Source organism: Bombina bombina, chromosome 1 (assembly GCF_027579735.1).
Source record: "Bombina bombina isolate aBomBom1 chromosome 1, aBomBom1.pri, whole genome shotgun sequence".
Lineage (NCBI taxonomy): Eukaryota > Metazoa > Chordata > Amphibia > Anura > Bombinatoridae > Bombina > Bombina bombina.
In genome coordinates this window covers 181,180,234-181,202,823 of record NC_069499.1, presented here as the reverse complement: position 1 = coordinate 181,202,823, position 22,590 = coordinate 181,180,234, and the positions used below count along the sequence as shown (strand labels likewise).

The window sequence follows — 22,590 nt, the reverse complement described above, 5'->3', positions numbered from 1 at the left end:
CAGCGACTTGGTCTTCACTGCACACTTTTGCCAAATTTTACAAATTTGATACTTTTGCTTCTTCGGAGGCTATTTTTGGGAGAGAGGTTTTGCAAGCCGTGGTGCCTTCTGTTTAGGTAACCTGATTTGCTCCCTCCCTTCATCCGTGTCCTAAAGCTTTGGTATTGGTTCCCCCAAGTAAGGATGACGCCGTGGACCGGACACACCAATGTTGGAGAAAACAGAATTTATGCTTACCTGATAAATTACTTTCTCCAACGGTGTGTCCGGTCCACGGCCCGCCCTGGTTTTTTAATCAGGTTTGATTAATTATTTTCTCTAACTACAGTCACCACGGCACCCTATAGTTTCTCCTGTTTTTTCCTCCTGTCCGTCGGTCGAATGACTGGGGTGGGCGGAGCCTAGGAGGGACTATATGGACAGCTTTTGCTGGGACTCTTTGCCATTTCCTGTTGGGGAAGAGATATTCCCACAAGTAAGGATGACGCCGTGGACCGGACACACTGTTGGAGAAAGTAATTTATCAGGTAAGCATAAATTCTGTTTTTTTATGCTTTCGCACTTTTCTTATCACCCCACTTCTTGGCTATACGTTAAACTGATTTGTGGGTGTGGTGAGGGGTGTATTTATAGGCATTTTGAGGTTTGGGAAACTTTGCCCCTCCTGGTAGGAATGTATATCCCATACGTCACTAGCTCATGGACTCTTGCTAATATGAAAGAAATGAATTTATCAGGTAAGTTCTTACATAAATTGTTATTTCTAATCAGCTGTATCAAAAACATGTAGCATTGATAACTCGCAGATTGAAATGTAGAGGCTGAAGTTTATTGGTTTATAAGAAAGGTAGGAAGGTTAGGAAACAAAAGAATAAATCTCTATCACCAATTATAGTGCACAATAAACTAAAGCCTGTGAATTCATTAGTTTTTCTTTGCCTGTTTTTTGCTCAAATCAAGTTATTGCCAATACTTTGGGGAGAGTGTATCTAGAAAATGCTCAGTCTACTAGGAGTGTTGTTTACCTCTAGGATAATGAACACGTTTAAGAGAAGAGGATGTGATTGTGTCAACAGCAACACAGAAGGAATATAAGATCAACTGTTTTTCATGCAGGATTACCCATGCAGTGTAGATTTTGTCCTGTTGGGGTTGCCAGATTCAGCAAACTGGTGAAACAAAAACATATTTCGGGAACACTCTCTGCCTCTACCTGCTGTCTTTTCTCCAGAAGGAAAGCAAATTTTGTTTAAGTGAACTACTTTGCTATATCATTTTGTGTATGAACAAATTGATTTGCATGTATCCTAAGTTAAGACTTACCATTCTATTGCCTGACTCCATTTTATAATGGAGTTAACCTTTTGTTTTTGGTATCATTAGTGGAGGTGATGAGTGTGTCCTCAATAACCATTTGTTTGCTATAAGATGAGTTCAATCTAATTTTACTCCATTTAGCACAAGAGGTTTCCAGGCAACCGTAAAAACTCTCAGGGTTAAACTATTCCATTTATAATGGTTTTACATTTGTATTATTTCCAAGACATATCTTCAGTGGAACAAGGAAGCAGAAGGAGCTCTGGACGTCATTATGGGGTTCATGAAATATCAGCCTGCGAGCAGCTGGTTGTGGAGTTAGTGAGACATGATGACAGTTGGCCTTTTATGAAGGTTGTGTCAAAGCTTCAGGTATGTGCATTAAGTATTTTTTTTCTTTGTAATTATTTTATAGTAAATTATAAGAGCTTTCAAATTAACTGCAGTTGCCCTAATTTACTAATTTCCATCTTAATGGGAGGAGAGTCCACTGCTTCATTCATTACTTGTGGGAATTAAGAACCTGGCCACCAGGAGGAGGTAAAGACACCCCAGCTAAAGGCTTAAATATCTCCCCCACTCCCCTCATCCCCCAGTCATTCTTTGCCTTTCGTCACAGGAGGTTGGCAGAGAAGTGTCGGAAGATTCGGAGTAGTCTCTTATGGAGGGTAGTACTCTTTGCAATTTTGCCTCATGGTCCGGTCTTTTTGAGACTACTTTCAGCGATGGCCGATGCGACGCCCACGATGGGCGGGGCTTACATTAGCGCGCTTGACTTCGTTGTTGCGCAGAGTTTATTCATTACGGAAGTCCCGGCTGCTGGTACACATTGCGAATAACGCCATGACCGCATGGTTGAAAGTTAAGCAAGCGGTCTTGGGCGTTTGTGGGCTACATCCCGGATTAGTTCCAAAGTGTGGTCGGAGGACCGTGGGGGCAGGTAGGCGCCTCAGCAGAGCTGTTGAGGTGAGGTGCTGCTTAGGTTATACTTCATCCTAATGGTACTGATATAGTTAACTTTTCTCAGTGCAACTGATATATTGTTAATACTTTCTTATTTTTAAAGGCACAGTATCTAGTCAGGTTTAAAGTATTTTCAACAAAACAATTACCATCCGAAGTAATATCCCAACACAAGTCTGCAACCTTCCATCTCCGCCCGCGGCAACCCCCTCCACCACTCTCAGCACCTTCCCCCCCTACCTCTGAGAATGAAGTGAGTTCCCTATTGTCTTCCTCACACCTCACTACCTGCCCACTTGACCCTATTCCTTCACATCTAATACCATCTCTGTCTTCTACCCTCACTCCAGCTCTTACTCACATATTTAACCTATCCCTTACTACCGGTTCATTACCATCTTCCTTCAAACATGCAAAGGTCACCCCCATCCTCAAAAAACCCTCCCTCAACCCCAATTCTCCTGCAAACTACCGCCCCATATCACTGCTTCCGCTAGCTTCAAAAGTCCTGGAAAAACTAGTCTTCGATCGCTTAACCCACTACTTGTCCTCCAACTCACTGCTTGACCCCTTACAATCTGGCTTCCGTTCCCAACACTCAACTGAGACTGCCCTCACCAAAGTTACTAATGATCTTCTTTCTGCTAAAAAATGGCCACTACTCAATACTTATCTTACTTGATCTGTCTGCTGCCTTTGACACAGTTGACCATCCCCTTCTCCTACGGACTCTCAGCTCCTTTGGGCTCTCTGACACTGCCCTTTCCTGGATCCACTCTTATCTCTCTAATAGGTCCTTTTCCGTCTCCTTTGCTGGTGGCGACTCCTCTCCATTGCCTCTGTCTGGTGGAGTACCTCAAGGCTCTGTTCTGGGTCCTCTACTCTTCTCTATTTATACATCCTCACTGGGAAAACTTATCAGTAGCTATGGCTTCAACTACCACCTCTATGCTGATGATACCGAGATCTACCTATCCGCCCCTTCACTCTCTCCTTCTGTCCTTGCTCACATCGGTGTCTGCTTATCTGGCATTTCTTCTTGGATGGCCTCTCACCACCTAAAAATCAATATGTCCAAGACTAAGCTCCTTCTAATCCCCCCCTCTAATTCTACCCTGGTTCCTAACTTTTCAATCACTGTTGGTGATACCACTATCTCCCCATCACCCCAAGTCCGTGTCCTAGGAGTTACACTTGACTCCAATCTGTCCTTCATTCCCCACATCCAATTGCTCTCTTCCTCCTGTCGCAACCATCTACGCAATATCTCCAAAATCCGTCCATTTCTGAGTGCTGAAACTACTAAACAGCTAATCCACTCCCTGGTAATCTCCCGACTTGACTTCTGTAATAAACTACTAACTAGCCTCCCTCTCTCCTGCCTCTCCCCTCTTCAATCCATCCTAAATGCCTCTGCTAGGCTAATCCACCTCTCCCGACGCTCTGTATCTGCTGCACCTCTCTGTGAGTCCCTTCACTGGCTACCCATCCACAGCAGAATTAAATTCAAAATTCTCATCCTGACCTACAAAGCCCTTACCAACGTAGCCCCCCCCCTACCTGTCCTCACTCATCAAGAAATATACTCCAGCCCGCCCCCTAAGATCCAACAATGACCTGCTCCTTGCATCTTCTACCATCACCTCCTCCCATGCCAGGCTACAGGACTTCTCTCGTGCAGCACCAACCATCTGGAATGCACTTCCCAGAGTTGTTAGACTTTCCCCTAACCTTTCCTCCTTTAAATGCTCCCTAAAGACCTTTCTGTTCATGGAAGCCTATCTCTAAATCAGTAAAAAATGAATTCTACCTGCCTAACTGCTGCCCCATCTAACTCCACACTAACATCATTCTCACCTTTGCAGTCCCCACCTCCTGTTTCTCACCCTCCTACCATCTAGATTGTAAGTTCCCACGGGAACAGGGCCCTCAATTCCCCCTGTATTTGTTTTGTTAAACTTTGGTGTCTTCTATATTGTATTGTACTGTACTTTTATCTTTGTACCCATGGACAGCGCTGCAGAATCTGTTGGCGCTTTATAAATAAAGAATAATAATATTCTGACAGATTTTTTTGTCTGTGCTGATATTTCTATACTGTTTGGCTATAAATTGAAAGCCTATAATTTAAAGACCAAATTGTTTCTTGCTTTCTGTTGTCATGGATTCAGATGATATCCAGGCTGTTACGTGTTCTATGTGTTTGAATGCCACTGTGGAACCTCCTGTTCCTTTTTGTCCCTCATGCATTGAGAGGGCTTTACATTATAGAGAAAAAAAATTTTGACAAATCTTTGCCTAAGGCGGATGCTTCTCAAGAGTCTACAGATGAGATGCAGAGTATGCCGCAGCTTTCTCCTCAAGCGTCACAGCCCTTAACGCCCGCTCAAGCGGGACATTGTTGGGTGGAAGGTAAATCTGGGAAAGAGTTCACTAATTCCGCAGACAAGGGTGCCCTTCTTGGGAACTCTAATCGACTCTCTATCCATGAAAACTTTTCTGACAGACGGTTAAAGATCATGGATACACGTCGAGCCCTTTAGTCTAATCCTCGGCCCTCAGTGGCTCAGTGCATGGAGGTAATTGGATTAATTGGTAGCGGCAATGGACATCATTCCGTTTGCTCGATTCCATCTCAGGCCTCTCCAACTGAGCATGCTCAGACAGTGGAATGAAGATTATACAGACTTATCTCCTCGAATAGATCTAGATCAGGAGACGAGGGACTCTCTTCTATGGTGGTTGTCGCTGGATCATCTATCCCAGGGGACTTGCTTCCGCAGACCCTCATGGGTGATAGTGACAACGGATGCCAGCCTGTTAGGATGTGGAGCATTCTGGAACCCCCTAAGGGCTCAGGGTGTATGGACTCAGGCAGAGTCTCTCCTTCCCATCAATATTCTAGAGTTGAGAGCGATATTCAATGCGCTTCAGGCTTGGCCTCAGTTGGCTTCGGCCTGATTCATCAGATTTCAGTCGGACAACGACTGTAGCTTACATCAATCAGGGAGGAACAAAGAGTTCCTTAGCGATGACAGAAGTAGCCAAGATAATACAGTGGGCGGAGTCTCACTCTTGCCATCTGTCAGCAATCTACATCCCAGGGGTGGAAAACTGGGAAGCGGATTTTCTGAGCAGACAGACATTTCATCCGGGAGAATGGGAACTCCATCCGGAGGTATTTTCAAACCTGATTCTCAGATGAGGCAGGCCGGAGTTGGATCTCATGGCATCTCGTCAGAATGCCAAGCTTCTGAGATATGGGTCCAGGTCCAGGGATCCCCAGGCCGAGCTGATAGATGCCTTGGCAGTGCCTTGGTCTTTCCGGCTAGCTTATGTATTCCCTCCATTTGCTCTCCTTCCCCGGGTGATTGCTCGAGTCAAACAGGAGAGGGCATCGGTGATCCTCATCGCTCCTACGTGGCCTCGCAGGATTTGGTATGCCGATCTGTTGGACATGTCATCTCAGCCACCGTGGAAGCTCCCATTGAGGAAAGATCTTCTCATTCAAGGACCCTTCCATCATCCGAATCTAGTTTCTCTGCAGCTGACCGCTGGGAGATTGAACGCTTAATTTTATCTTATCGAGGGTTTTCTGATTCGGTCATAGATACCTTGATTCAGGCACGTAAGCCTGTTACTAGGAAGATTTACCATAAGATATGGAGTAAATATCTTTATTGGTGCGAATCCAGGGGCTACTCATGGAGTAGGGTTAGGATTCCCAGGATTTTGTCTTTTCTCCAAGAAGGATTGGAGAAAGGGTCGTCAGCAAGTTCCTTAAAAGGACAGATTTCTGCTTTGTCTATTTTGTTACACAAGCGTCTGGCTGATGTTCCAGATGTCCAATCTTTTTGTCAGGCTCTGACTAGAATTAGGCCTGTGTTTAGACCTATTGCTCCTCCTTGAAATTTGAATTTGGTTCTTCAATGGGTTCCGTTTGAACCTATACATTCCATAGATATCAAGTTATTATCTTGGAAAGTTTTATATTTTTGGTTGCTATTTCTCTTGTTAAGTGTGTTCAGTCCACGGGTCATCCATTACTTATGGGATATATTCTCCTTCCCAATAGGAAGTTGCAAGAGGATCACCCAAGCAGAGCTGCTATATAGCTCCTCCCCTCACATGTCATATCCAGTCATTCTCTTGCAACCCTCAACAAAGAAGGAGGTCGCGAGAGGAGCTGGAGTTTTTACTTAACTATTAACTATTCTTCAATCAAAAGTTTGTTATTTTAAATGGCACCGGAGTGTGCTGTTTTTCTATCTCAGGCAGTATTTGGAAGAAGAAACTGCCTGCGTTTTTTATCTATGATCTTAGCAGGCGTAACTAAGATCCACTGGCTGTTCTCGACATTCTGAGGAGTGGGGTAACTTCAGACTGGGAATAGCATGCGGGGTCCTCCGCAAATGAGGTATGTGCGGTACTTTATTTTCTGGGAATGGAATTGACTAAGAAAATACTGCTGTTACCGTATGATGTAAGTACAGCCTTAAATGCAGTAGTAGCAACTGGTATCAGGCTGATAAATGTATGCGCAGTCGAGTTATATTCTAGGGACTAGAATTTGACTGAGAAAATACTGTTAACACTGAAATAATACTTAAGCCTTCTCTGCAGTGGTAGCGACTGGTAGCAGGCTTAGTGATAGCTTTGCATGACATTGAAAAATGTTGTTTTTTAATAAAACGTTTACTGGCATGTTATTCGTTTTTTTGTGAGGTACTTTGGTGATAAATCGCTTTGGGCATGATTTTTTCCACATGGCTAACATATTTTTCTGCATGGAAACCGTTATATCAGGGCTCCCACTGTTGTGATTGGAGTGGGAGGGCCCTTGTTTTAGCGCCTTGTTGCGCAGTTAAAATTATTGCACAGTCTTTCTGCTTCTTCCTCCTTGATCCAGGACGTCTCTAGAGAGCTCAGGGGTCTGCAAATTTCATTTGTGAGGGAGGTAATCAGTCACAGCAGATCTGTGACAGTGTGCTGACTGTGATTAAAAGCGTTAAATCTTAATTGATATCTGTTTTATCCGTTTTGGGTATCGAGGGGTTAATCATCCTTTTGCTAATGGGTGCAATCCTCTGCTAATAGTACACTTCTTGTTAAGAATTGTTTAATTATATCTGTATTTTTGAAGCGCTGCAGCGTTTTTTATATTGCTTGTAAAACTTATTGAAAGTGATTTCCAAGCTTGTTATTTTCATTGCTAAGTCTGTTTTAAACATGTCTGATTCAGAGGAAACTGTTTGTTCATCATGTTCAAAAGCCAATGTGGAGCCCAATAGAACGATGTGTACCAATTGTATTGATATTGCTTTGAATAAAAGTCAATCTGTACCGATAAAGAAGCTATCACCAGACAACGAGGGGGAAGTTATGCCGCCTAACTCTCCTCACGTGTCAGTACCTGCGTCTCCTGCTCGGGAGATGCGTAGGATTGAGACACCTAGTACATCTAGGCCCTTACAAATCACTTTACATGATATGGCTAATGTTATGAAAGAAGTATTATATAATATGCCCGAATTAAGGGGCAAACGCGATAGCTCTGGGTTAAGGACAGAGCGCGCTGATGACACGAGAGCCATGTCTGATACTGCGTCACAACTTGCAGAACATGAGGACGGTGAGCTTCATTCTGTCGGTGACGGTTCTGATTCGGGGAGACCGGATTCAGAAATTTCAAATTTTAAATTTAAGCTTGAGAACCTCCGTGTGTTACTAGGGGAGGTATTAGCGGCTCTGAATGATTGCGACACGGTGGCAATTCCAGAGAAATTGTGTAGGTTGGATAGATACTATGCGGTACCGGTGTGTACTGACGTTTTTCCTATACCAAAAAGACTTACAGAAATTATCAGTAAGGAGTGGGATAGACCCAGTGTGCCTTTTTCCCCTCCCCCGATATTTAGAAAAATGTTCCCTATAGACGCCACCACACGAGACTTATGGCAGACGGTCCCTAAGGTGGAGGGAGCAGTTTCTACGTTAGCCAAGCGTACCACTATCCCGGTGGAGGATAGCTGTGCTTTCTCAGATCCAATGGATAAAAAATTAGAGGGTTATCTTAAGAAAATGTTTGTTCAACGGGGTTTTATATTGCAGCCTCTTGCATGTATTGCGCCTGTCATGGCTGCAGCGGCATTCTGGTTTGAGTCTCTAGAAGAGGCGATTCGCACAGAGCCGTTGGATGAGGCCTTGAGCAAAGTTAGAACCCTTAAGCAAGCTAATGCGTTTGTTTCAGATGCCGTAGTACATCTAACCAAACTTACGGCTAAAAATTCCTGATTCGCCATACAGGCGCACAGAGCGCTCTGGCTTAAATCCTGGTCAGCGGATGTAACTTCCAAGTCTAAACTACTTAACATTCCTTTCAAAGGGCAGACCTTATTCGGGCCCGGCTTGAAGGAAATTATTGCTGACATTACGGGAGGTAAGGGCCACGCCCTTCCTCAGGACAGGGCCAAACCAAAGGCCAAACAGTCAAATTTTCGTGCCTTTCGTAACTTCAAGGCAGGAGCAGCATCGACTTCCTCCGCTCCAAAACAGGAAGGAACTACTGCTCGTTACAGACAAGGTTGGAAAGGCAACCAGTCATGGAACAAGGGCAAGCAGGCCAGAAAGCCTACTCCCGCCCCTAAGACAGCATGAAGTCAGGGCCCCCTATCCAGAGACGGATTTAGTGGGGGGCAGACTTTCTCTCTTTGCGCAGGCTTGGGCAAGAGATGTGCAGGATCCCTGGACGTTAAAGATTATATCTCAGGGATACCTTCTGGATTTCAAATCCTCTCCTCCACAAGGGAGGTTCCATCTTTCGAGGTTATCGACAAACCTAGTAAAGAGAGAGGCATTTCTACAATATGTACAAGACCTCTTAATCATGGGGGTGATCCACTCAGTTCCGCGATCGGAACAGGGACAAGGATTTTACTCAAATCTATTTGTGGTTCCCGAAAAAGAGGGAACCTTCAGACCAATCTTGGACTTAAAGATCTTAAACAAATTCCTAAGGGTACCATCGTTCAAGATGGAAACCATTCGAACCATCCTACCCATGATCCAAGAGGGTCAATATATGACCACGGTGGACTTAAAGGATGCTTACCTTCATATACCGATTCACAAAGATCATTATCAGTACCTGAGGTTTGCCTTTCTAGACAGGCATTACCAGTTTGTGGCTCTTCCCTTCGGGTTAGCCACGGCCCCGAGAATTTTTACGAAGGTTCTGGGCTCACTTCTGGCGGTACTAAGACCACGAGGCATAGCGGTGGCTCCGTACCTAGACGACATTCTGATACAAGCGTCAAGTTTTCAGAATGCAAAGTCTCATACAGAGATAGTTCTAGCATTTCTGAGGTCGCATGGGTGGAAAGTGAACGTGGAAAAGAGTTCTCTGTTACCACTCACACGGGTTCCTTTTCTAGGGACTCTTATAGATTCTGTAGAGATGAAGATTTACCTGACGGAGTCCAGGTTATCAAAGATTCTCAATGCTTGCCGTGTCCTTCATTCCATTCCAAGCCCATCGGTAGCTCAGTGCATGGAGGTAATCGGCTTAATGGTAGCGGCAATGGACATAGTGCCATTTGCGCGCCTGCATCTCAGACCGCTGCAACTATGCATGCTCAGTCAATGGAACGGGGATTACTCAGATCTGTCCCCTTTGCTAAATCTGGACCAGGAGACCAGAGATTCGCTTCTCTGGTGGTTGTCACCGGTTCATCTGTCCAAGGGAATGACCTTTCGCAGGCCAGATTGGACGATTGTAACAACGGATGCCAGCCTTCTAGGCTGGGGAGCAGTCTGGAATTCCCTGAAGGCTCAGGGATCGTGGACTCAGGAGGAGAAACTCCTCCCAATAAACATTCTAGAATTAAGAGCAATATTCAATGCTCTTCTGGCTTGGCCTCAGTTAGCAAAGCTGAGGTTCATCAGATTTCAGTCGGACAAAATCACGACTGTGGCCTAAATCAATCATCAAGGGGGAACCAGGAGTTCCCTAGCGATGTTGGAAGTCTCGAAGATAATTCGCTGGGCAGAGTCTCACTCTTGCCACCTGTCAGCGATTCACATCCCAGGCGTAGAGAACTGGGAGGCGGATTTCCTAAGTCGCCAGACTTTTCATCCGGGAGAGTGGGAACTTCACCCGGAGGTATTTGCTCAACTGATTCGTCGTTGGGGCAAACCGGATCTGGATCTCATGGCATCTCGCCAGAATGCGAAGCTTCCTTGTTACGGATCCAGATCCAGGGACCCGGGAGCGGTGCTGGTAGATACATTAGCAGCCCCTTGGGTTTTCAACATAGCTTATGTGTTTCCACCATTTCCGTTGCTACCTCGGCTGATTGCCAGGATCAAACAGGAGAGGGCATCAGTAATTCTGATAGCGCCTGCATGGCCACGCAGGACCTGGTATGCAGACCTAGTGGACATGTCGTCCTGTCCACCATGGTCTCTTCCTCTGAGGCAGGACCTTCTAATTCAGGGTCCTTTCAACCATCCAAACCTAATTTCTCTGAGGCTGACTGCCTGGAAATTGAACGCTTGATTCTATCAAAGCGTGGGTTTTCGGATTCGGTTATTGATACATTAATACAGGCTCGGAAACCTGTGACAATAAAAATTTACCATAAGATATGGTGTAAATATTTATATTGGTGCGAATCTAAGAGTTACTCATGGAGTAAGGTTAGGATTCCTAGGATATTAGCTTTTCTACAAGAGGGTTTAGAAAAGTGTTTATCCGCTAGTTCACTAAAGGGACAGATTTCAGCTCTGTCTATTCTTTTACACAAACGTCTGGCGGAGCATCCAGACGTCCAGGCCTTTTGTCAGGCTTTGGCTAGAATTAAGCCTGTGTTTAAAGCTGTTGCTCCTCCGTGGAGCTTAAACTTGGTTCTTAAAGTTCTTCAGGGTGTTCCGTTTGAACCCCTTCATTCCATTGATATTAAGCTTTTATCTTGGAAAGTTTTGTTTTTGATGGCTATCTCCTCGGCTCGAAGAGTATCTGAGTTATCTGCCTTACATTGTGATTCTCCTTATCTGATCTTTCATTCAGATAAGGTAGTTCTGCGTACTAAACCTGGGTTTTTACCTAAGGTTGTTTCTAACAGGAATATCAATCAAGAGATTGTTGTTCCATCATTATGTCCTAATCCTTCTTCAAAGAAGGAATGTCTTTTGCATAATATAGACGTGGTCCGTGCTCTGAAGTTCTACTTACAGGCAACTAAAGATTTTAGACAAACTTCTTCTCTGTTTGTCGTTTACTCTGGACAGAGGAGAGGTCAAAAGGCTTCGGCTACCTCTCTCTCTTTTTGGCTTCGTAGCATAATACGTTTAGCCTATGAGACTGCTGGACAGCAGCCTCCTGAAAGAATTACAGCTCATTCCACTAGAGCTGTGGCTTCCACCTGGGCCTTTAAGAATGAGGCCTCTGTTGAACAGATTTGCAAGGCTGCAACTTGGTCTTCACTTCATACTTTTTCCAAATTTTACAAATTTGACACTTTCGCTTCTTCGGAGGCTGGTTTTGGGAGAAAGGTTCTACAGGCAGTGGTTCCTTCTGTTTAATGTTCCTGCCTTGTCCCTCCCATCATCCGTGTACTTAGCTTTGGTATTGGTATCCCATAAGTAATGGATGACCCTTGGACTGAACACACTTAACAAGAGAAAACATAATTTATGCTTACCTGATAAATTTATTTCTCTTGTAGTGTGTTCAGTCCACGGCCCGCCCTGTCTTTTTTTAAGGCAGGTTCTAAATTTTAAAATTATAACTCCAGTCACCACTGCACCTTATAGTTTCTCCTTTCTCGTCTTGTTTCGGTCGAATGACTGGATATGACATGTGAGGGGAGGAGCTATATAGCAGCTCTGCTTGGGTGATCCTCTTGCAACTTCCTGTTGGGAAGGAGAATATATCCCATAAGTAATGGATGACCCGTGGACTGAACACACTACAAGAGAAATAAATTTATCAGGTAAGCATAAATTATGTTTTCTTCTGCTCGAAGAGTATCTGAGCTTTCGGCATTACAACATGATTCTCCTTATCTTATTTTCCATTCGGATAAGGTGGTGTGGCGAACCAAACCTGGTTTTCTTCCTAAGGTTGTTTCAAATAAGAATATTAATCAGGAAATTCTTGTTCCTTCCTTGTGTCCTACTCCTTCTAAGAAGTAGCGTCTGTTACATAATTTGGACGTGGTCCGTGCTTTGAAGTTCTGCTTACAGGCGACTAAGGATTTTCGCCAATCGTCTTCATTATTTGTTGTTTTTTTCTGGGACACGTAGGGGTCAGAAAGCTACGGCTACCTCTTTCTTTTTGGCTGAAGAGTATCATCTGCTTTGCATATGATACTGCTGGACAGCAGCCTCCTGAACGAATTACGGCTCATTCCACTAGGGCTGTGGCTTCCTTATGGGCATTCAAAAAATGATGCTTCTGTTGAACAGATTTGCAAGGCTGCGACTTGGTCGCCTCTTCACACTTTTTCCAAATTTTCCAAATTTGATACCTTTGCCTCATCTGTGGCTGTTTTTGGGAGGAAAGTTTTTCAAGCAGTGGTGCCTTCCGTTTAGGTTCCCTGTCTTGTCCCTCCCTTTTCATCCATGTACTATACTTTTTCCAAATTTTCCAAATTTGATACCTTTGCCTCATCTGTGGCTGTTTTTGGGAGGAAAGTTTTTCAAGCAGTGGTGCCTTCCGTTTAGGTTCCCTGTCTTGTCCCTCCCTTTTCATCCATGTACTATAGCTTTGGTATTGTATCCCACAAGTAAGGATGATATCCGTGGACTCATCGTATCTTTAAAAAGAAAAGGAAATTTATGCTTACCTGATAAATTTGTTTCTTTTTAGATACGATGAGTCCACCGCCCACCCTGTTTTTTATAGACAGGTCTTTATTTCTCTTGTAAGGTGTATCCAGTCCACGGGTTCATCCTTGTGGGATATTCTCCTTCCCTACAGGAAGTGGCAAAGAGAGCACACAGCAGAGCTGTCCATATAGCTCCCCCTCTAGCTCCACCCCCCAGTCATTCTCTTTGCCGGCTCTAAGCAATCGGAAGGGTAAAGTGAATGTGGTGTTAGAATTGTAGTTTTTATTTTCTAAAAGCAAAAGTTTGTTATTTTAAATGGTACCGGTGTGTACTATTTACTCTCTAGCAGAAAGGAGATGAAGATTTCTGCAGGGAGGAAGATGATTTTAGCATGTTGTAACTAAAATCCACTGCTGTTCCCACAAAGGACTGAGGAGTACAAGAAAACTTCAGTTGGGGGGAACGGTTTGCAGGTTAGGCTGCAATAAGGTATGTTCAGTCATTTATTTCTAGACAAGACTGTGATAATGCTAGAAAAGACTGTTAAGATCCCCATGAGGGAAGGGTAAGCTGTATTCAGAGACTAAGTATGGAATTGCTATCTTACATAACAGGGCTAATTTATGCTGGTTGACACTACTTAATGGCAAACGGTTTTTATTGAAAAATATCGTTTTTTGAGGCACTTTGAAGGTTCCTTTGGGTTTCTTTCAGGGGTTGTTAACCATATGGCTATTATTAAAACACTTAGGAGTGTTTCTTTAGGCCTCACAGCACCGGAGTAAGGTGGGAGGGGCCTAATTTCGCGCCTCAGATGCGCCGTTATACTTGACTAGAACTTCAGGCTGTTTCACATGGAGGGTCCTGCTGCAGTTTGAGGGCCTATAAGAATCTTTTTCCCAACAAATCTGGTTCCTAAGGGAAGGTAGGGCCACAGCAGAGCTGTGGCAAGGTGCTGAAGTTGTTTTAACCGTTTTTTTTCTTACTGTAGATCCGGTTTGGGCATTAAGGGGTTAATCGTTTTTATTGCTAGTGGTGCAATCTTACTAATGCTTTAGGTACATACTGTAAAAATTTCGAAAAGTTTGCTGCATTTTTTCACTGTTTTGCAAAATTGTCTGCTTTTTTTTATCTCTTAAAGGCACAGTAACGTTTTTTCTTTTTTTTTTTCAAAGTGTGTTTTTACTTGATTAAAGTGATTTTTAAGCCTGTTTGTCTTGTCTTACTACTAGTCTGTTAAACATGTCTGACACCAAGGAAAATCCTTGTTCAATGTGTTTAGAAGCCATGGTGGAACCCCCTCTCAGAATGTGTCCCACTTGTACTGATATGTCTATACACTTTAAAGAACATATTGTTGCACTTAAAAATGTGGCCCAAGATGATTCTCAGACAGAAGGTAATGAGGTTAGCCCGTTAACCTCTCCCCAAGTGTCACAACCAGTTACGCCCGCTCAAGCTACGCCTAGCACCTCTAGTGCGTCTAACTCTTTTACCTTGCAAGACTTGGCGGCAGTTATGGATAATACCCTCTCAGTGTTTTTATCTAAACTGCCCGTGTTACCTGCAAAGCGTGATAGCTCTGTTTTAAGAACAGATTCTGAGCATTCTGACGCTTTAGTAGCTGTATCCGATATACACTCACAACGCTCTGAAATGGGGGCGAGGGATGTGCTGTCATTGGTAAGATTGTCCGAATGGTCTCCATCTTGAATGATGGGACTCTGAGGAATTTGTTTAGAATTTTGAGATCCAGGATTGGTCTGAAAGTTCCTTCTTTTTTGGGAACCACAAACAGGTTTGAGTAAAACCCCAGCCCTTGTTCCGCAATTGGAACTGGGTGGATCACTCCCATTGTATGTAGGTCTTCTACACAGCGTAAGAACGCCTCTTTCTTTGTCATGTCTGTAGACAGACGAGAAATATGGAACCTTCCCCTTGGAGGGGAGTCCTTGAATTCTAGAAGATATCACTGGGATACAATCTCTAAGGCCCAGGGATCATGTACGTCTCTTGCCCAGGCCTGAGCGAAGAGAGAGAGTCTGCCCCCTACTAGATCCGGTCCCGGATCTGGGGCTACCCCATCATGCTGTCTTGGAGGCAGCTGCAGGCTTCTTGACCTGTTTACCCTTGTTCCAGCCCTGGTAAGGTTTCCAGGCTGCCCTGGGTTGTGAAGTGTTACCCTCTTGCTTTGCAGCAGGGGAGGATGAAGCGATACCGCTCCTGAAATTCCGAAAGGAACGAAAATTATTTTGTTTGTTCTTCGTCTTGAAGGACTTGTCCTGGGGGAGAGCACATGGCCTTTTCCTTTAGCGATTTCTGAAATAATCTCTCTTAATTCAGGCCCGAAGAGGGTCTTTCCTTTGAAAGGGATGTTCAGTAGTTTGGATTTTGACGACACATCGGCCGACCAGGACTTTAGCCATAACGCCCTGCGCGCTAAAATGGAGAAACCTGATATTTTTGCCGCTAACTTAGCTAGTTGGAAAGCGGCATCTGTGATAAAAGAATTAGCCAGCTTAAGAGCCTTAATTCTGTCCATAATGTCCTCATATGACATTCCCAGCGCCTCGAACCAGAAAGCAGCTGCAGTGGTTACAGGAACAATGCAGGCAATAGGTTGGAGAAGAAAACCTTGTTGAACAAAAATTTTCTTAAGTAAACCCTCTAATTTTTTATCTATCGGGTCTTTAAAAGCACAACTGTCCTCAATTGGTATAGTTGTGCGTTTAGCAAGTGAAGAAACAGCCCCCTCCACCTTAGGGACCGTCTGCCAGATGCGCCGTTATACTTGACTAGAACTTCAGGCTGTTTCACATGGAGGGTCCTGCTGCAGTTTGAGGGCCTATAAGAATCTTTTTCCCAACAAATCTGGTTCCTAAGGGAAGGTAGGGCCACAGCAGAGCTGTGGCAAGGTGCTGAAGTTGTTTTAACCGTTTTTTTTTCTTACTGTAGATCCGGTTTGGGCATTAAGGGGTTAATCGTTTTTATTGCTAGTGGTGCAATCTTACTAATGCTTTAGGTACATACTGTAAAAATTTCGAAAAGTTTGCTGCATTTTTTCACTGTTTTGCAAAATTGTCTGCTTTTTTTTATCTCTTAAAGGCACAGTAACGTTTTTTTTTTGTTTTTTTTCCAAAGTGTGTTTTTACTTGATTAAAGTGATTTTTAAGCCTGTTTGTCTTGTCTTACTACTAGTCTGTTAAACATGTCTGACACCAAGGAAAATCCTTGTTCAATGTGTTTAGAAGCCATGGTGGAACCCCCTCTCAGAATGTGTCCCACTTGTACTGATATGTCTATACACTTTAAAGAACATATTGTTGCACTTAAAAATGTGGCCCAAGATGATTCTCAGACAGAAGGTAATGAGGTTAGCCCGTTAACCTCTCCCCAAGTGCCACAACCAGTTACGCCCGCTCAAGCTACGCCTAGCACCTCTAGTGCGTCTAACTCTTTTACCTTGCAAGACTTGGCGGCAGTTATGGATAATACCCTCTCAGTGTTTTTATCTAAACTGCCCGTGTTACCTGCAAAGCGTGATAGCTCTGTTTTAAGAACAGATTCTGAGCATTCTGACGCTTTAGTAGCCGTATCCGATATACACTCACAACGCTCTGAAATGGGGGCGAGGGATGTGCTGTCTGAGGGAGAAATTTCAGATTCGGGAAAGGTTGCTCCTCAGACAGACTCGAATACGTTGGCTTTTAAATTTAAACTAGAACACCTCCGCTTATTGCTCAGGGAGGTATTAGTTACTCTGGATGACTGCGACCCTATGGGGGTTCCAGAGAAATTGTGTAAAATGGACAAGTACCTAGAAGTTCCTGTTTACACTGATGTGTTCCCGGTCCCTAAGAGGATTGCGGATATCATTACTAGGGAGTGGGATAAACCAGGTATTCCCTTCGTTCCCCCTCCTGTTTTTAAGAAAATGTTCCCCATATCTAACCCCATGCGGGACTCATGGCAGACGGTCCCTAAGGTGGAGGGGGCTGTTTCTTCACTTGCTAAACGCACAACTATACCAATTGAGGACAGTTGTGCTTTTAAAGACCCGATAGATAAAAAATTAGAGGGTTTACTTAAGAAAATTTTTGTTCAACAAGGTTTTCTTCTCCAACCTATTGCCTGCATTGTTCCTGTAACCACTGCAGCTGCTTTCTGGTTCGAGGCGCTGGGAATGTCATATGAGGACATTATGGACAGAATTAAGGCTCTTAAGCTGGCTAATTCTTTTATCACAGATGCCGCTTTCCAACTAGCTAAGTTAGCGGCAAAAATTTCAGGTTTCTCCATTTTAGCGCGCAGGGCGTTATGGCTAAAGTCCTGGTCGGCCGATGTGTCGTCAAAATCCAAACTACTGAACATCCCTTTCAAAGGAAAGACCCTCTTCGGGCCTGAATTAAGAGAGATTATTTCAGAAATCACTAAAGGAAAAGGCCATGTGCTCTCCCCCAGGACAAGTCCTTCAAGACGAAGAACAAACAAAATAATTTTCGTTCCTTTCGGAATTTCAGGAGCGGTATCGCTTCATCCTCCCCTGCTGCAAAGCAAGAGGGTAACACTTCACAACCCAGGGCAGCCTGGAAACCTTACCAGGGCTGGAACAAGGGTAAACAGGCCAAGAAGCCTGCAGCTGCCTCCAAGACAGCATGATGGGGTAGCCCCAGATCCGGGACCGGATCTAGTAGGGGGCAGACTCTCTCTCTTCGCTCAGGCCTGGGCAAGAGACGTACATGATCCCTGGGCCTTAGAGATTGTATCCCAGTGATATCTTCTAGAATTCAAGGACTCCCCTCCAAGGGGAAGGTTCCATATTTCTCGTCTGTCTACAGACATGACAAAGAAAGAGGCGTTCTTACACTGTGTAGAAGACCTACATACAATGGGAGTGATCCACCCAGTTCCAATTGCGGAACAAGGGCTGGGGTTTTACTCAAACCTGTTTGTGGTTCCCAAAAAAGAAGGAACTTTCAGACCAATCCTGGATCTCAAAATTCTAAACAAATTCCTCAGAGTCCCATCATTCAAGATGGAGACCATTCGGACAATCTTACCAATGATCCAGGAGGGTCAATATATGACTACCGTGGATCTAAAGGATGCGTATCTACACATTCCTATCCACAAAGATCATCACCAGTTTCTCAGGTTCGCCTTTCTGGACAAGCATCAGTTTGTGGCTCTTCCTTTCGGGTTGGCCACTGCTCCCAGAATTTTCACAAAGGTGCTAGGGTCCCTCCTGGCGGTGCTAAGACCGCGGAGCATAGCAGTGGCGCCTTATCTAGACGACATCTTAATTCAGGCGTCGACTTTCCAGAGCCAAGTCTCACACGGAAATTGTAGTGGCCTTTCTGAGGTTTCACGGGTGGAAGGTGAACATTAAAAAGAGTTCTCTCTCCCCCCTCACAAGAGTTCCCTTCCTAGGAACCCTAATAGACTCGGTAGAAATGAAAATATTTTTGACGGAGGTCAGAAAGGTAAAACTCTTAACTACTTGCCGAGCTCTCCATTCCATTCCTCGGCCATCTGTAGCTCAGTGCATGGAGACAATCGGACTAATGGTAGCGGCAATGGACATAGTCCCTTTTGCACGGATACACCTCAGACCACTGCAACTGTGCATGCTCAAACAGTGGAATGGGGATTATGCAGATTTGTCTCCTCAAATACAGTTGGACCAGGGGACCAGAGATTCTCTTCTCTGGTGGTTGTCTCAGGATCACCTGTCTCAGGGAATGTGTTTCCGCAGACCAGAGTGGATCATCGTAACGACCGACGCCAGTCTGTTGGGCTGGGGTGCAGTCTGGGACTCCCTGAAAGCTCAGGGCTTATGGTCTCAGGAAGAAGCTCTTCTCCCGATAAACATTCTGGAACTGAGGGCGATATTCAACGCACTTCAGGCATGGCCTCAGCTAGCTGCGGCCAAATTCATCAGATTTCAGTCAGACAATATCACGACTGTAGCTTACGTCAATCATCAAGGGGGAACAAGGAGTTCCCTAGCAATGATGGAAGTAACCAAAATAATCAGGTGGGCGGAGGATCACTCTTGCCATCTCTCAGCAATTCACATCCCAGGAGTAGACAACTGGGAGGTGGATTTTCTAAGTCGTCAGACTTTTCACCTGGGGGAGTGGGAACTCCACCCGGAGGTATTTGCCCAGCTGACTCAGCTATGGGGCACTCCAGAATTGGATCTGATGGCGTCCCGTCAGAACACCAAACTTCCTCTTTACGGGTCCAGGTCCCGGGATCCCCAGGCGGTGCTGATAGATGCTCTAGCAGCGCCTTGGTCCTTCAATCTGGCCTATGTTTTTCCACCGTTTCCTCTCCTCCCGCGTCTGGTTGCCAGAATCAAGCAGGAGAGGGCTTCGGTGATTCTAATAGCGCCTGCGTGGCCACGCAGGACCTGGTGCCGACCTAGTGGACATGTCGTCTGTGCCACCATTGACGCTACCAATGAGGCAGGACCTTCTAATACAAGGTCCTTTCAAACATCCAAATCTAATTTCTCTGCGTCTGACTGCTTGGAGATTGAACACCTAATTCTATCAAAGCGTGGTTTCTCTGAGTCGGTCATTGATACCCTGATTCAGGCTAGAAAGCCTGTCACCAGGAAAATCTACCATAAGATTTGGCGAAAATATCTTTTTTGGTGCGAATCCAAGGGCTACTCATGGAGTAAGGTTAGGATTCCCAGGATTTTGTCCTTCCTCCAAGATGGATTGGAGAAAGAATTATCAGCTAGTTCCTTAAAGGGACAGATATCTGCTTTGTCTATTCTTTTTCACAAACGTCTGGCAGAGGTACCAGACGTTCAAACGTTTAGTCAGGCTTTAGTCAGAATCAAGCCTGTTTATAGACCAGTGGCTCCGCCATGGAGTCTGAATTTAGTTCTTTCAGTTCTGCAAGGAGTTCCGTTTGAACCTTTACATTCCATAGATATTAAGCTTTTATCTTGGAAAGTTTTGTTTTTGGTAGCTATCTCTTCTGCTTGAAGAGTTTCAGAGTTATCTGCTTTACAGTGTGATTCACCTTACCTGGTGTTCCATGCAGATAAGGTAGTTTTACGTACCAAACCCGGTTTTCTTCCTAAGGTTTGTCTAATAAGAATATTAACCAGGAAATTATTGTTCCTTCTCTGTGTTCTAATCCTTCGTCGAAGAAGGAACGTCTGTTACACAATCTTGATGTGGTTCGTGCTTTAAAGTTCTATTTACAAGAAACTAAGGATTTCAGACAAACAACTTCTTTGTTTGTTATCTATTCTGGTAAGAGGAGAGGTCAGAAGGCGACCGCTACCTCTCTTTCCTTTTGGCTGAAAAGCATCATCCGTTTGGCCTATGAGACTGCTGGCCAGCAGCCTCCTGAAACAATTACTGCTCATTCTACCAGAGCAGTGGCTTCCACATGGGCTTTTAAAAATGAGGCTTCTGTTGAACAGATTTGTAAGGCAGCGACTTGGTCTTCGCTGCATACTTTTTCCAAATTTTACAAATTCGATACTTTTGCTTCTTCGGAGGCTATTTTTGGGAGGGAGGTTTTACAAGCAGTGGTGCCTTCCGTTTAAGGTACCTGTCTTGTTCCCTCCCTTCATCCGTGTCCTAAAGCTTTGGTATTGGTATTCCACAAGTAAGGATGAACCCGTGGACTGGATACACCTTACAAGAGAAAACAGAATTTATGCTTACCTGATAAATTTCTTTCTCTTGTGGTGTATCCAGTCCACGGCCCGCCCTGGCTATTAAGTCAGGTAGATTTTTTGTTTAAACTACAGTCACCACTGCACCCTATGGTTTCTCCTTTTTCTTCCTAACCTTCGGTCGAATGACTGGGGGGTGGAGCTAGAGGGGGAGCTATATGGACAGCTCTGCTGTGTGCTCTCTTTGCCACTTCCTGTAGGGAAGGAGAATATCCCACAAGTAAAGGATGAACCCGTGGACTGGATACACCACAAGAGAAAGTAATTTATCAGGTAAGCATAAATTCAGTTTTTTTTTAAACTTCATTTACCTCTGCATATTGGCTTTTCCTTTCTCTTCCTAACTTCGGTCGAATGACTGGAGTGGGAGGGAAGGGAGGAGCTATATATACAGCTCTGCTGTGGTGCTCTTTGCCGTCTTCTGCTGACCAGGAGGCGATATCCCACAAGTAAGGATGAAATCCGTGGACTTATTGTATCTAAAAAGAAACAAATTTATCAGATAAGCATACATTTCCTTTTTATATGTTTATTTGATTTTATGCTGCTTTTATGTGTGAGATGTTAAAGGGACATTATACACATTTTTTCTTAGCATAAATGTTTTGTAGATGGTCTATTTTTATATAGCCCATAAAGTTTTTCTTTTTTTTTTCTTTTACAAAGATATGACGAGTCCACGGATTTCATCCTTACTTGTGGGATATTAACCTCCTGCTAACAGGAAGTGACAAAGAGCACCACAGCAGAGCTGTATATCTAGCCCCTCCCTTCCCCTCCACCCCCAGTCATTATCTTTGCCTGTTGTATACTAGGAGGAGGTAAAGTGAGGTGCTAGTTTTTTTTTTTCTTCAATCAAGAAGTTTTTTATTTTTAAAGGGTACCGGTGTGTACTATTTTCTTCAGGGGGATATGGAAGAAGATTTCTGCCCTGAGGTTAATGATCTTAACAGTTGTATGTAACTAAGATCCACGCTGGTTCCCACAAGACTTCTGAAAGTAACACGAGACATCTTCAGTGTGGAGACCGGTTTCATGCTTCAAGCAGCATTAAGGTATGTGCAGCCTTTTATTTCTGAAGAGACTTGATATATCAGAACTGGCTGGCATTTATTTCCCTATATGGGAATGGGGTAAGCAGTAAACCTGTTTCACAGAAGGGTATTACTAGAGTCCCCTGTTATTATTTTATTATATTTCTGACATAAGGGCATGATATGACACTCTGGGAGAGGCATTAGAACTTTTAATCGATCATCTGTTAAAACTATTGTTATTTCTTTCATGTAATTAGCAAGAGTCCATGAGCTAGTGACGTATGGGATATACATTCCTACCAGGAGGGGCAAAGTTTCCCAAACCTCAAAATGCCTATAAATACACCCCTCACCACACCCACAATTCAGTTTTTACAAACTTTGCCTCCGATGGAGGTGGTGAAGTAAGTTTGTGCTAGATTCTACGTTGATATGCGCTCCGCAGCAAGTTGGAGCCTGGTTTTCCTCTCAGCGTGCAGTGAATGTCAGAGGGATGTGAGGAGAGTATTGCCTATTTGAATGCAGTGATCTCCTTCTACGGGGTCTATTTCATAGGTTCTCTGTTATCGGTCGTAGAGATTCATCTCTTACCTCCCTTATCAGATCGACGATATACTCTTATATATACCATTACCTCTGCTGATTCTCGTTTCAGTACTGGTTTGGCTTTCTACAAACATGTAGATGAGTGTCCTGGGGTAAGTAAATCTTATTTTCTGTGACACTCTAAGCTAT

At 44.2% G+C, this 22,590-nt stretch overlaps 1 protein-coding gene across 4 annotated transcripts in view; it reads left to right on the top strand.

The window, feature by feature from the left end:
* The window catches only part of BAZ1A (bromodomain adjacent to zinc finger domain 1A), a 762,668-nt gene that overhangs the window by 713,043 nt on the left and 27,035 nt on the right, over nt 1-22,590 (top strand). For all 4 annotated transcript variants that reach the window (XM_053697759.1, XM_053697757.1, XM_053697758.1 and 1 more), the window contains exon 26: nt 1,544-1,689. In XM_053697759.1, coding sequence (XP_053553734.1) covers nt 1,544-1,689 — 146 coding nt within the window. The remainder of the gene's footprint in view (nt 1-1,543; nt 1,690-22,590) is intronic.